General features: G+C 48.3%; 1 protein-coding gene across 2 annotated transcripts in view; it reads right to left on the minus strand.

The window, feature by feature from the left end:
- The window catches only part of Inpp5a (inositol polyphosphate-5-phosphatase A), a 195,420-nt gene that overhangs the window by 64,034 nt on the left and 116,369 nt on the right, over positions 1–15,017 (minus strand). For both annotated transcript variants that reach the window (XM_041666416.1, XM_041666418.1), the window contains exons 5-6: positions 10,482–10,545; positions 4,380–4,483 (exon numbers count right to left, since the gene is read on the minus strand). In XM_041666416.1, the coding sequence (XP_041522350.1) occupies positions 4,380–4,483; positions 10,482–10,545 (168 nt within the window). The remainder of the gene's footprint in view (positions 1–4,379; positions 4,484–10,481; positions 10,546–15,017) is intronic.

Consider the following 15,017-nt stretch of genomic DNA (forward strand, 5'->3'; position numbering starts at 1 on the left):
CTATGATCACTCAGACTCCACTGTCGACATTGTGACAGAATGGCACCCAAAGTGCCACCCAAGGCACTCTGATATGCCCACAGTGTCTGGCCCTGGCTTTGTCCATGTTCTGGGTCTGAGCGGAGGTGCATCTCTGTCCTCCTAAGAGCCAGTGGGCTCTACTGAACTTCAAAAGACAGCCCTCCTTCAGCCTCCCACACTCCCTTCATGACCTGAAAGGAGGTCTGCAGAGCAAAGCTCTCTCTTCAGCCGGAAAGAAATGAGCCCCAAACTTCCTCAGACTGCCAGCAACCAGAAGAAGGGAACAGAAACGGATCTACTTCCTTGCTTCTGGGATCTTTCTGACAACTCATCTTCCTTTTATGGTCAAGGATGAGCACTTGGGTAGTTGCTACATGGGACTAGCCTACTGGAGTACACCCTACCCCCATCAGTGACCATGGGCTGCCTTTTTGACAAGGAGATTCCTTAGTAGGGCCTCCCTGAGACCTTCTATGTACAGTATACACAAATACACGCAAAGGAACTAACCATGCACATGTAAACACAAACATATACCTACTTATGACTATGTTTGGTATGGAGGGTGGGGAAGGCCCACATAGACAGGTATTGAGGCAGGAACAACCCAGGCCATAGTAAAGGCCTTGGAAGGCCTACAAGTTCCCAGTTACAAAGTCGTCCCCTGGCCACTGCAGATGGGAGCAGTGTGCAGAGGGTAGGTGGGGCTCGACTTTGATAGGTCACTTCCAGGAGACCATGTTCTGGGACTTTCCTCTCACTGCCAACCTTCTGAAACCTTCCCTTATGAACTCCTCTGAGCCGATAGGGACGGCAAGGTTCTCATGTCTCTGGGGTGATGGCACTCAGGTTCACATGGCTTCTCCTCTCTTAGAGGAACCATGGTCAGAAATGGAACCCGCATAGGCCTAGGAGGAGGACACAGCGCTCACCTCGTGTGGCCTCTGCTCAGTTCCCTGTTAATGGGGTTCCTTGAGCCGGCAGATGGATTGCGAATCCAGGCAGCTTCATCTACTGAGAGAGCATAAATTGCAGTGGAGAACAGAGGGGCTGCAGGAGGTTATCACCACGCAGCCCCACTGAGGAAGGCCTGCTTGGAGCATTAGTGGAATTAATTCATCTTTCATGGGCACATGCAGCAGGGCCCGTGATCTATGGTAACAACCAATTTCTCACCACGGCCAAGAGGAAAAAAATGACTCGGTCCGATCGACTACACAAATCTGCTTTTTAAAAATGGCCTTGCGTTATCTGGAGTGTTGCTCCCAGAGGCGTCATTTGAAATTCATACTGAGCCAGAAGCACCCATAAATCAGCAGAGAAAGTTTTGTTAGTTTTAGAAGCAGAGGGCCGTCATTATTTGGAATTGCATTATGCCTCCATCACGGTAATTACATTTAGATTATCCTTAAGTGATGGCAATAAAAGAAAGAGAGATCAGTCTTCAACTAATTCTCTCCCCTAAATGTGCTGGGTGCAGTGACGGCCTGGCAGAAGGCATGAAGGGGCAAGCCCAGGAGGGGATACCGAGGGTCTAAATAGAGCTGCTGCTGGTGATTTCTGCGCTGGAGCCCCAGGCCCCACCCTGTGGAACACAACGTGCTCTGTGAGCGTCTATGCATTAAGAAGCACCACGGAACTGACAGAGGTGTTGGAGTTTGTGGCTTTCAAACGAGGTTTTGTTTCTGCTCATTACCGTGGTGAAAGGACACGTGAGAGTGCACTGCACAGCCCAGACTTAAGGGTACACTCCCCAGCTGAGCACGTGCTTTCCCTGCAGGCCCAGGAGCCAGCCACCTCGGGGGTCTGGGAACCAGCTGACAATCATGGACAACAACTTGTTCTAAGTGAAGACAGGGGTCCACCTAAAGACATCCTGTGGCCTTCCCAAGATGAGAGTTCATCCTTCAAAGATATCCTAGGGATGCTGCTGCACGCCTTAAATCCCAGCACTCATGAGGCAGTCAGATCTCTGTGAAGCCAGTCAAGACTACATGAGACCCTGACTCAACAAAACAACAGGGATGCATCCTTTTCTCTGCCTGCAGACAACGTGAATGAGGTCCTGACCAGCGGTCTGCTAAGTACAGGAAGGGATGGACCCAGGCAGTGGTCACTTTCCTGTGGGAAGGAGTCAGCCTCTCATACACTGTCCTGATGCAGGTTCCACTTTGTCATTGCTATGAAGGTACAGAGAACTAGCCTTCAGAGCAAAGGGTATCCTCCCTATATGGGTGGTAGGGTATAGCCAAGACCCCCAAATTTCACAGACTTTGATTCCTGAGGCCACCAGGTTTAGTGAAGGAAGAGAACTGTTAGTCAGAGAAGCCCCAAGGCTGCAGGTAGGAACAAGGAGGCCCTTGGAAGAATTCTACAAGCAAGGGCTGAAGCTCCTGGGGACCAGAGGCATATCTATGCAAGAGCCTTTCATTTGATGTCCACAGCCCCAGCCTTTTCCCTACTCCTGCCCACTCAGGATACACTTTGCTGTGACACACATTACTACTGCCTCTAGTGCAGTAGATGAAGCTGTGATAGGATTCCAGCTGTGGAATTCAAGGAGTGATGTGAGAAAAAGGCTGCAGGGAGGCCACACAGGCTGTGGGGGATGGAGGCTACACGCTGGTTCTTGTGGAGGACACCACATATCTACTGCTATATGCAGAGGTACGGGAGATGCACAGTGCAGCTGCATCCCCAAGAATTAAAACAGAGCACAGTGCAGGCCTCATCAGAAACTAGGCACACTTGGGGCTTTTAGAGAGAGGGCAGACACTGTCCTCAGAAGGGCCTACTAGGGAGTTCGGGGTAAGGGCCTCAGTAACAGTCACACACAAGACACAGGGAGTGTGTATGGTCGCAGCTTCACTCTAGTTGGATGGGGCCCACATGTCTGTCTGTTTGCCAAATTCTCAGTATGCGAGACAGTTTAAAGAAGTATTTAAAGGGGGGGAAGATATGCGTGGTGTGGGGAGGGGATGATCTCAAACACTGCCTCCCCAGGGAACTGGAACATACACCACAGCTTGTGCCTATGCTCAGCACTACCTTTCAGTGAACACCACCTGCCTGCAAGGGAACACCTCAAAGCCAGAGCCCCAGCACCCATCATTTCTACGTGAGTTCCTCAAGCCCTGGCCATTTTGAATGAGAGATGACATAGTGAGTGAGATCCCAGAGACTTCTGGGTAAAGAAACCCCAAATCAGTAGTAACTAGACTCTAAAGCTGGCATTTTGGGCTCATGGTTTTTTCATGGGAACAACATCCATGGAGTCCTTCCATGTTTATCAGTAACATTCAGATTCAGGTGTTATTATATACAGACACCGAAGACTGAAACCTTCGTGCCACCCTCCTCCACTCTCAGGATGCCTGAAGCAGAAGGGCCAAGAAACTGAGCCAGGGTAGACCTGAGCCAGCAGAGGACAAGAGACTGGGAACATCTCTGGCCTAAGAACAATGGATGGGGATGCCAAGCCACAAGCTGACAAGAGGCAGCCATGATCCTTTCAGGCAAGGCACAATTACAACGCAAGTTAATAAATTTGTGTGTGGCCTTGCTGAAAACCAGCTCTGAGCAAGTGTACTACTACACAGTGCAACCATCTCATAAGAGATTATGGTTACAGAGCAGTCCTCGGGACTGGTGAGAGCGCCTCCAACATCATGACAAAGGTGGGACATGTATGAACAGTCAGCATCATCAGGGGCCAATCTCAGTTCTTCCCACCTCGGCACCTAAAAACCTTCCAGCCAAAGCATCCAACATCTACCGAACCTTAACAGACGATTCAGGGCAGGGTGTAAGATGAAGCCTGAAGGAAGCTACTCATATCTGAGTAGAGAGGCAGAAAGCAGCTTTTGGCATTTTAATTTCTACACTCTATCAAGCAGGTGCAACTGCTAGCATGTATCATTAACCCACCAATTCTGTGTTAGCTTCTGTGTCTTCACCGACTGAGGCAACTCTTAGCTCTCACTCCAGCAACCCCCAGGAAGGTGAAGGTGTACCATGTGCATAATTCCTGCACAGCATGGCATATACGACACAGAACAGAGACTCCCAGTCACAGTATCAGCCCAAGGGAGAATGAAGACATTTTCCTTATCTTTGGGGAGTGGTTCTCGTGCCCACAAGTGAAGCTCTAAGTTTAGTAACAACAAAACCTGAGCTCTTAGGTTCTCTGTGCCCTTATCCAGGGCAGCCCAGATCACCCCCAAACTCCAAGGAAAGCAGTCCCCCAGTGTGACGGTGCTGTGACTGCTGACAGTGGATGACAGTCCGACCTACACCACTTCTAACTCACTCATTCTGATAATCAGTGTGCCAATGAGGAGACACCAGTCCTCACACACCTCGGGAAAGTAGTCCTGTGGGAATTTCTCCTTCTCCAGCATGGGCGTGCTCTCCAAAGTGTCTGAATAGATCTCTTTGCCAGTGACTTTTTTATACTTCTTAGCTGGAAAAGATAGAAAGATATATGAATTAAGGATTCCGTCACTATACCCTACCGACCAGCCACATGTACTGGGGGTGCCATGCCCTACCACAGCAGCCCCTGGGTCAGAGGGATGCCTCCAAGCAGGCAAGGGGCCAACGGCTGCTCCAGAGGCGCCTATGGCTCATAAATTCTTGTTCCATGACCTGGAACCTGACACTCTACTTCATTATCCCCTAAGAGCTCCCAGCCTGCAGATTTACAGGGGCTAATTGGCACCCTCTTTGAAAGCCGTGAATATATTTAAGAGGGCTGTGGAATTACCATTCACTCAGACCTTCACATGAATTTATTTAATAACATCGATTTCCTCTTCACACACGAATGACATTACTCATATTCCAGGGAACAATTTTTACATGAGATGAAGACAGGGACACAGGGCAGGTACGCTTCAGGCTTGCCTTGCTAGCTGCCATCCTACCCCTCCCAGATTGACAGCACTGTGACTGGCCCTGGTTTGAGTCCTTCATAGGCAGGCCTGAGAGAGGTCCTTTCTATGGACAAGTGTCCCACATTCAGCGGTGCACGATAAGCATGAGAATGTATTTCTCACAGCCCTTGCAGGCAGGGCAAGAGAACTGCTGGCCTCAGCAAGGTGCCAGAAGGGTCAGGCAACATTTGGTTCCCAAAGCCAGAACGTAGCCCAGACAGTCTTGTACCCTGGTTACCAGTTCCAGCACCCCAAGATCCCTGAGCTAAGAATAGAAAGAAGTTCTTGAGTTGTCAAGCAGGTTCTTAGAGACTAGCCTTGGGCCAGCGGCTGCCAGGATTTTAGGGATGTTTTCACATTCTAGGAGGAACAGAACTTTCCCATTCTGGAGTATTTTCCATACTAGGGATGAAAGTAGACAGCGGGAGCTGGCTGAAGTATGCAGCTCCAGGACATGAAGGGATAGAGGCTGAACCCACATAAAAACAAAGTTTTGATTCTATGGAAACAGCTAGAGTTAGGGTTCCCCATTCAGGGCTATGATCTGGTTTTGGTTGTACTGATGGCTCCTAATGAATGCAACAGGGACTGAAAGCCCAGGGAAGCCTGTCCAGGGACTGGGTCAGCCATGAGCTAAATGCATGGGCCTCTGATTATATTCCTCAGATTCAAGTGGATACTAGAGAACATGAGTGTGCTTAGCTTTGAAGCCAACGCCACCACCATCACTGCAGAAGGGCAACTGTATCTCTGTGTCTTCCTCACTCAGAGAGAACAAAGCCTCAGCAGAGCATGGAGCCAGCACCCAGGGTGGGTAGGCAGGGTCAGAGAGGTCCCCATGAGCCCTGTGCTGGGGCAGAAGTGCACTTGGTCACAGGAACATTTGCTGCAGACACCCATCAATCCCACAGGAGGGTATCTGGTACATATAGTAGTACCCAGTCATGCTAGGGTGGCCGAGTGTCTGGTGGAAGGGCACTGGGAAATCCGGGGAGTAGAAGCTTCCACCAGAGAGGTATTCAAACAGATACTTTGGGGGTTTCCAGGCAGGTAACTTTCCCAATAGGCTTGTCAGTGGGCTGTATAATGCCCCTCCCTCAGACCCATGAAACTAAAATGTTCTTGTCATCACATCCATCCCTTGGTGGCCCTGTGCTCTTCAGATGAAAAGGTAATGGCAGGGACCCACTCAGACAGGGATGCAGTTAGCAAGGGGAAAGAACACATACACACATTGCTTTCAAACACTCAGCCACATGGCTATTCTTGTGGATCAGTCGGACAGTAAGAACAGTCAGCTACACAGTCAGGAAATGTCACACACCAGTCGAAAGCTTGGCTCACTCTGGGCTCCTCAAAAATTCTGGCCGCACTGCAACACCTCTCCTAGCAGCCCATGTCTCAGCTGAAGACATACACCAAGGAGGAACACCTCAAGGGTACAGAAGGAGCTATGCTCCATGGCTGAGGGCAAGTGGGTCTACATGTAAACACAGGTGAAGGAATGGCAGGATCTGCGGGAAGCCACTGTGCTTAGAAGGAATCCCAGCGAGCATCTTGTTCCCTGGGGATAAGGAAGACATGGGATGGAAGGGCACGTCCTAAAAATGTCATTTTCAGAGGCAGTAGAGACTGCACATATACCTATTCCACACGTCTGCATACAGTGTGTGCTACCCACTGAAGTCCAGTGTACTTCAGGCTTTGCTTTTCATGTTGCAGTGCTATGGGTTTTGACAAAAGCACACAACTGTCATGTACCATATGACACCAATTTTTCTGTCCAAAATGTCTTCTATGCCCAGACATATCACTTTACTCCACCTGGACACACTCTATGTCTTGAGTTCTTCCATCTCCAGACAGTCACAGCTGGGATCCTGCAGTGTAGAGCCATCAGACCAGCATCTTCCACCTGCTCACGTTTCTCATGGCTAGCCAGATCCCTCTGTAATGACACTCCGTTCATTTTTCCAGGGGGTGTTGCAGCTGATTTTCTTGTCCAGTAGAAAGAGGACGGTCATCTCTATTCCCAGTTTGATGAGAGCATTTGCTGGATTCTGCCATACACTTTTTCTGCATCTACTGACACAGCCATGAGGTTTTCTGTCTTTAACAGATGGTGTGAACAATTTTATTGGCTGATTTTAGAATGTGATGTCAATTGCATGACTAGAGTAAACTCCAACTGTTCATAGTGCATAATCCTCCTTACACACTGCTAACATCTTCCTGAGAATTCTTGCATTTTGTTTTCATGAAGCAGTCTGTCGATCTCCCTCTTTCCAGTATCTCCGTCTGGTTTGGGGATTCAAGCAGTACTGGCATGCAGGACAAGCCATGAGGTGCTCCTTGGCTTGTACCTGGGAACTTCGTAGAGAATGCCGTGGTTTCCTCAGGAGCTCCCCAGTGAACCTGCTGAACCTAGCGCTGTTTTTCAGAAGGTTTACCTCTGACTTAGCTTCACTCACAGGTGTTGTTCCCCTGGTATCAGTGGTGGTCCCTTACTCATTTCTGTTATCAAGACTTTGTATCTTCCTTCTTTTTTGTTCTTGGTTCATGGGGCTAACAGTGTATCAATTTGATAAATCTTTTCTAAGAACCAATTTTTCTCTGATTTCCTATATTCAATTCCATTAACTTTGTCTCTAATCTTTATTTCTTTTTTCTGTTTATTGTGAGTTTCATTTTCTACTTTCCTGCATCTCAACACTGGGCATCTTAACCACACTCACTTTAAATTCCCAGCACAATTGCTCCAGATCTCTGTCATATTTGAGTCTGTGCCAGAGAATTGGTTCATCTCCTTAACCTGACTTTTAAGTCTTTAGCGTGCTGCTGAGGACAGAACATGAGCCACTGGGTTAAAGAAGCAGACAGATGTGCTGGGCTGGGGCCATGTCCCTGGCCGCTATGTGTCAGACACTCCATCTTCCTTTTCCCGTCCTTGTGCTTGCCTCTGCTGCCTGAGGATTTCCAGGAGACATCTCACAGACTAAGAGCAGCGCCTATCTCCCACTACACCTGCCCCAGGCTGTGATCTTCCCACTGATTGGCAGCCCTGCATCTCATAAGAAGTAGGCTAGAAGCTGGGTTGACTATCTCAACTTCCTAGCCAGATGGGTTCTGATGAGAGTCTAGTCATCTGGAGACTTGGTTTCCTTGACAGCAGGCTCTGTGAAGCAGAATACAGTACCTGACCTTGCCTGTGAGATCATGTGGGACTCCTAGAAGAAAAACTCAAACACATGGATCCTGAAAGCCTTCCTCCTCAAGCGCAATCACACCTTCCTCCTGGACTCAGTCAAATCCTGTTGCATGTACACACCCAGAGGTGTGCCTGCTCCTGGCAACCATGCCCTTGTCTGTCTGGGTGTGGGGGGTGAGTTTGCCCTATGACTATATTTCCTGTTGGATACAAAAAAGCTGTTCTGCTTGCATCTGTGAGAATGGGAGCCACATCTTCCAAACAATATATACTGGACCAGAAATTAGAAGTCCCCTCTATCTTTCTCTGCTCTACTTTTAGAGACTCCTTAAATTCCCAATTAGGTTCTTACTTTTTCAAATCAGGTTACTAATTCTTAAATCTGTCAAGATTTCTTGCTGTGACTCCCATTAATCAGGAGAGTGAGTACTGTGTGCCCATCCTAGCCTGCAATGACCGAGTGGGCTCTATCAGTGCAAAGCAGCCACCAGGTGACACCACTAGATGTTTGCAGCATTGACTCTCGTCCCAGAAAGAAGCATCTAAGCACATGCCTACAATGGGAGGTTTTGCAGGACGCACTGCGCATTTGCAAGGTACAATATGACTAACTTCATTTAGTAGTAAAATATGTATGCAAATGGTTTCTTATGAAAACTTTTCTATGGATTCAGAACCTCTTGAGTTTGGTGTTCTCTTGTGTGTGTGTGTGTGGGGGGGGTGTCAAGACAGGCGTTCTCAGCTGTCCAGGAACTTACTCTGTTGATCAGGTTGACCTCAATCTCAGAGGTCTGCCTACCTCTGCCTCCCAAGTACTGGGATTAAAGGCCTGTGCGACACCACCACTCAGATGTTCATGTTTAAGAGGCTATTCTGTGTCTTACCCTAGCATTGCAGAAAAACGACCATATCTGAATGTCACTGCTGGAGACGTGCTCTGGTACCTGACGCTCATGGAGTCCTGGAAAAGCAGCTCTGGCCACCTCATCCTGGCCGCATGCTTGTTGAAAACCACGTGTGTACTATAGCTGCAGAAGCAGTGGCAAACACTCTGTTGGCAGGAATCCTGCTCATCATAAGGTTGGACAGGATGTTAAAGCAATTCCGAAAAGAAAGCTACTCTGTCTCCTAGGGGGACTCTCTCTGGGTGAATATCAACAGTGAACCTGAACCAGCTGATGAAGGTGGTCAATGGTTACACATACCTGACAAAAAGTAACCTAAAAAAGGATTATTTTGGCTCAGGGTTTGAGAATACAAGCCATCATGGCAGAAAGTCTTAGCAGGGGTGTTGGCAGAGGTGGCAAGAACTTGTTCACATTTGGAGATCAAGAAGCAGAAGTGGGCTATATCTCAATGCCAGACTACAGTGACCCAGTACCCTCTAGAGAAGCCCCACTGTCTAAGACTCCACAACTACTAACCCAAAATAGAATCACCAGCTGGGAACCAAACACTTAAATGTGTGAGAAGAACATTTTATGTAACAGTTATTTTTATAATTGTCATGAACTTAGTGACATGATCTGGCCCCAGATGGGCATTGAATTCAAGAAGGTTCATATACAACAGAAGTGATAGAATGGAATAGGTAGTTAGAGCCCTGATGAAATCCCTTTAGGGGAGCAAGTGCTCCCAAAGAGTCCAGATAGGGGAACTGCAGAAAGGGCCATCTTGGCAGTGACACTCAGGCAAACCGTGCAGGGCCAGCACCAGTTACTAAATGACAGCCAGCATGTTTCACAGCCACTCTGTTTCTGAAATATGCAACTCTTCTATTCCATTTCATACCATTGCATTCCAAAGGACCATGGATAGAAAACTACTATCTCTTTTGAGTTCCTGTAAGAAATCTAGAGTTAGCAGGGTGTGGTAGTGCACACATTTAATCCCAGCACTCAGGAGGCAGAGGCAAGCAGATCTCTGAGTCTGAGGCCAGCCTGCTCTACAAATGAGTTCCAGGACAGTCAAGACTACTAAAACAGAGAAACCCTGTCTCGAAAAACCAAGAAAAGAAAGGGAAAGGAAGGGAGGGGAGGGGAGGGGAGGGGAGGGGAGGGGAGGGGAGGAACCTAGAGTTCACTAAGATTAGCAGAAGAGGGCAGAGGCTTTGGCATTTGACTCAGGACAGGCAGAGCATCAGGTCAGCAGCATCTCCCCCCAGGGAAGCCAGGGTGACAGGTTTTTAAGAAGAATAAGTGACACTAAATCCAGACCATGCAGGCCTTCTTATGACAACAAAGCCAGGGAGACCTGGAGAGGACAGACCAAGGGATGGGCTGCAGAAACAGATCATGGAAGCCGGCATGGAGTCTTACCTTTAAAGTCAAACTGGTAGATGTTTTTTAAGGATTCGTGAAGAAAATAAAAGCTTCCTAGTGCCTGTAGGAGCAAAGAGAAAGACAGGGTCAAGGCAATACTGGTTCTCTACTATGTGAGATTCTGGACCACATAAGAGGACAGAGGAGACACACTGTCATTCAGTACCAGCAGCTGAGGCAGATGTGGCCAGGAGGTGGTCAGCACCTCCTATCCACTACCTCCCATCCCCCAGCACGGTACAGTTAGCTCCAAGTAGCACTGGTCAGCCAACAAGCAAACAGCCACTGTGATGTTGTCCCAAGCTGCACAGTCCAGGCCACACATGTTTTCAGGAGTGGAATCCTTGGGAGACCTAGGCTCATCTCTCCAAGGTTCACGCATCTGATACCACACCCACCACCATCTACTCCACGACCACATGACAGGCACAGATGAGATTTACTATTATGAAAAATGGAGTTGGAAAACAAATATCTTCAACAATTAAGGACCAAGGTGTAGAAGTTAATCAGCTCCCACCTCAAATGTCCACACAAGAATAGTCTGGGAACCCCACTAGAGTGACCAGACAGTAAAGTGTGGTCCCCCAGCTCAGGGTCTCCATGGGAACAGGTCTAGTCCCCTAACTCATTGTTCATATAAGGGTCTGGTCCCCAGCTCAATGTCCACCAACTCAGCATCCACAGGAACAGGCTACTTCCTCCTGGCCAGAATACCCACAAAGTCTAAGATTTTGTCCCCCAGCTCAATGTCCACACAAGAATGGGTTTGGTATTTCCTCCTCAGAATCCACATAGGAATAGCCTGGTCTTTACTTGCCATTAGACCCCAAGGACAGCACAGCAGAAGGCTGAGACTATGTCCGCTGGCAGCACAAATGGCTTCTTTTGGCATCTCAAAGGTAAAACTCAAATTCTTTTGCAGTAGTGCTTGGTTTTAATCTCCTCTGGCTATCATATGCAACAAAACTCTGATTGTCAATGCAGCAAACTCCACTCCAGTCTTGCAGTCAAGGTGCCTGGTCTATGTGTTTGTACACATGACATTCTCATGAAGCTAGGCCCCATCTGGTATATGCTTATGTGGAATTCTACCTGCTTCCCTAGACCATATTGGCTACTCCACAGTGGGGTGGGGAAGGGCTTTATCCAACCCCTTTCTTCTTTATGTCATCTTATGTCCTATCAATCCCAAGATATTTCCTGACCATGCCCCAGCCCTCTGGTTTCCCACACAGCTCACCTCCATGCTTTCAGCCCCAGAAACCAGTGTCCCCTGGAATCCTGCAGTTTTTCTTTCACTCTTCCTCCCGTCCACCCACATCCTGCCAAGCACTCATTCACAAGGTGCTCTGTGTATCACATTGACCCTTGCCTCTGGAAGATTCCAGGGCTCTGCTGGCTCTTGTCCTCTGTCCCCATTTGCACTGTGGCAGGAAGGCACTCTGCTCTGTGGATAGTCCAGCCCACAGTCACATTTTCCTCTGGTCACACATGGGAGTGAGGCGCCTTCACAGCAGAACTTGGAAGCAGCAAGCTTTCAGTTTGCCTTCTTAAGGCTGCATCAATGAGAGACTATGTGTCATTAAGATGCAGGGACTGAGCCTCCTCTATGGGCCAGAAGAGAAAATTGCAGGACTGGGCCTAGCTGAACCTAACACTTGCTCCAGGGCCACATGACACACAGCTCTGAGTAGGATGCCTCTCTACCTGTCTCAGGAGAAGAGGAACTAGAGAGTGTACTGACGACCACTTTGGAAACTAAGCATTGACTCTTACATGAGAAGGCAGACAAGATAGTATAAGGTTTATGATAAACAAACCGAAATAAGCTGTAGTGTATACATCAAAACTGCAGTTCTAGCCAGAAACTGCATGATTAGCGCTAATGAATACCCAAAGTCAAAGCTCAGCCCAACTTTCCATCATTCTTGCCGCTGTATCAATACACCAGGATACCATTCACCACAGGGCACAGGATCTTGTGGCAGTGCACTGGCCTGCAGCCAGAAGACCCCCAAGCAAAGAGCATGTTCATAGTACACATCTTGGAGTATTGATTTCTTGCCTCTCCTGCTAAAAACAATTAAAAATACATTTTACATATGTATAAATCTGTCACCAGTGCTTATTAGTTTTCTGCTAACGAGCAGCCTTCAGCCTCCACTGTGTTTCTGCCATAGCTATGAGTGTGGAGCGAAAGCCCTGACACCCTTGAAGACCAAGGCAACACGCAGAGCTCCTGACAAGCTCAGTGTTGGGATGCTGAGGTTGACCTAGCATAATGCACTCTGGGTTCAGACCCCCAGCAGTGGGTACATGACAGGGGGTGTGCAGAGGGGAGCTAGTCTGGCCAGGTGGACTGACATTTCAGCAGCCACACTGGCTAGAAATGAAGAGTTGTCAGGCATATCTCAGGGGGAGTGCAGCCATCCAGACACATTCCAGTCTCAGGAGTGTGGCCATCTGCACAGCTCCATTGACTGAATGTTACAGTGGTAGACCCAGCTTGCACATATAAGAGAGTCAGAACAACAGAGGCCAGATACTAGCGACAAGACTGCAGAGTCAAGATGAGATGTGCTTTGGTGTACTCCTGCTCCAGCTACACACAAACCTGGAAGTTTCCTGGCCTAGAGCAGAAGCCCACACAGAAGAGATAAAGCGATTAGTAAGTAGCACCTCTATCACTGTGTATTCTCAAACAAATGTGACAAATTGGCTTGGGTAATCTATCATTTCCATTGGGATGTTGGCAGCAAAGAGCACACCATTAACCTAGGCTCCTGTAAGGGGCTCACTCTTCCAGGAAATGGCTGAGTCCTGAATTTAAGCCAAATTGACTCATCAATAGAGACACACAACTGTGCTATTTATCTCTCAGATCCTATGCACACAAGCATATCCTACATGTGCCCTGAGATGGGCAACAGCCACTTTATCTGTGGTCAGATGCCCTATGAAAATGTTGGGCAGCTCCCACAGCACTGTGGACTCAACAATGAAATTTCCCAGCATGCCCGTGGGGAGGCCCTCCAGGTGCCAGCGCTGTAACCACTGCTGGGACAGATGAGTACAGGGCAAAGAGGCTATAGTAGGAGGACTAGGAGTGCTTAGTAAAGGCAATACAGAATTGGGCAAGCAATTCCTCACAAAAGACTGTACCATACTGTTTCTGTTTCTATGGATAAAGCATTTGCAATTTCAGGGCTTTTTTTTCTTTTTAAAATGAAATCAATCTACAAGCAGGAAAAAAGCTTTGTAAAACATAATAATAACTAATCTTTAGGCCTGCAACCAGCGATTTTAACTGTTCCAATTCCAACTGACAGAATAATAAACCATGAGTAGTTGAACCACTCACACCTCTCCTCCTCCTCACATACACCTCCCCTTTGCCTGACAGATGCCCCAACCCAAGGGAAGGAGGTGGCCTTGCTCCTCTGTGCTGCCTGCCTTCAAGTGCATACACTCTCTTACAATCAATCTCTGACAGCGCTACTCTCTTGAGAACAAACTTCAAAACATCAGAGGCTGAGGCATTACCACTTCCGCATGGTGACATTTAAAAAATGCCTGTCTTACATTCTGGGCATAAACCCAACTTGGTCTTATCATATTTTCATATCCTGTGGAATTCTGCTTGCTAACACTGTGCTAAAACATTTGCTTCCAATCTTATTTCTGCTCTCACCACCAGAGTATCACTCTAGTCCAACTCTTCAGTGGTGTTCAGTTTGCAAATCAGACAGTCATGTCCCTCAGCTACACAGGACACCTGCCCTGCCCTCCGTCCCTCCCTTTCTTCTTTTTGAAGACAGGATCTTTTCAGATGGTTCAGGCTTGCCTTCTGCATCAGCCTCCTGAGTGATGGGATGATAGGTTTGCACTTTTATTCCTGGGTACCACACTCTCTTCTCTGGAGTCTCCTCCCTACCCCACCCCCACCCCCACCCCCAGTGACAACACAATGGATCCGGAGAGAGCACCCAATAAAGCCTTTCAGTCTTTCTCCTCCTCCTACAAGGGTGGCCTCCACCCCACCTTCAGTTGATAAGGTCACATGTATTGCATTGGTCCTTTCTAGAAGATCCTCTGCTGGTTTTACAATCCTCCTCTCCTCTTGCTTCCCTGGGAAGGATGGCCTTCCCCAACTCCCCCAGCATCTTCCCATCACCACATGTCTCCTCTGCACACCAACTCTACTTCATGTGCACATCTAACAGACCATAGACCCACTGTCTATTTCTAAATCCCATTCTCTCCTCTGCCAATGTAAGGCCATCAGCTCTAAACGGGCACTGCTTCTGCCACTGCTATTGCCCCTCAGTCTTCTCTCAGCAGTAGTGCACCAGCCGTCTCCAAGTGCGCAGCTTCTGCCCTGTGCTCTCACACAAGTCAGCACACCTGCCACTCACAGAGCTCCAGCACTGCTGGCCAAGAGTTCTGCCTCTGGGGTTACAACATGCCTTCTTTCTCCTCTTCGGGTGATTCTCAGGAACCCCCTGCTATTCAGTCTCCATGGAAACACTA

Source organism: Microtus oregoni, unplaced genomic scaffold (genome assembly GCF_018167655.1).
Source record: "Microtus oregoni isolate MIOR12 unplaced genomic scaffold, Mior012 000016F_ref0000370, whole genome shotgun sequence".
In the NCBI taxonomy this organism is placed as follows: Eukaryota; Metazoa; Chordata; class Mammalia; order Rodentia; family Cricetidae; genus Microtus; species Microtus oregoni.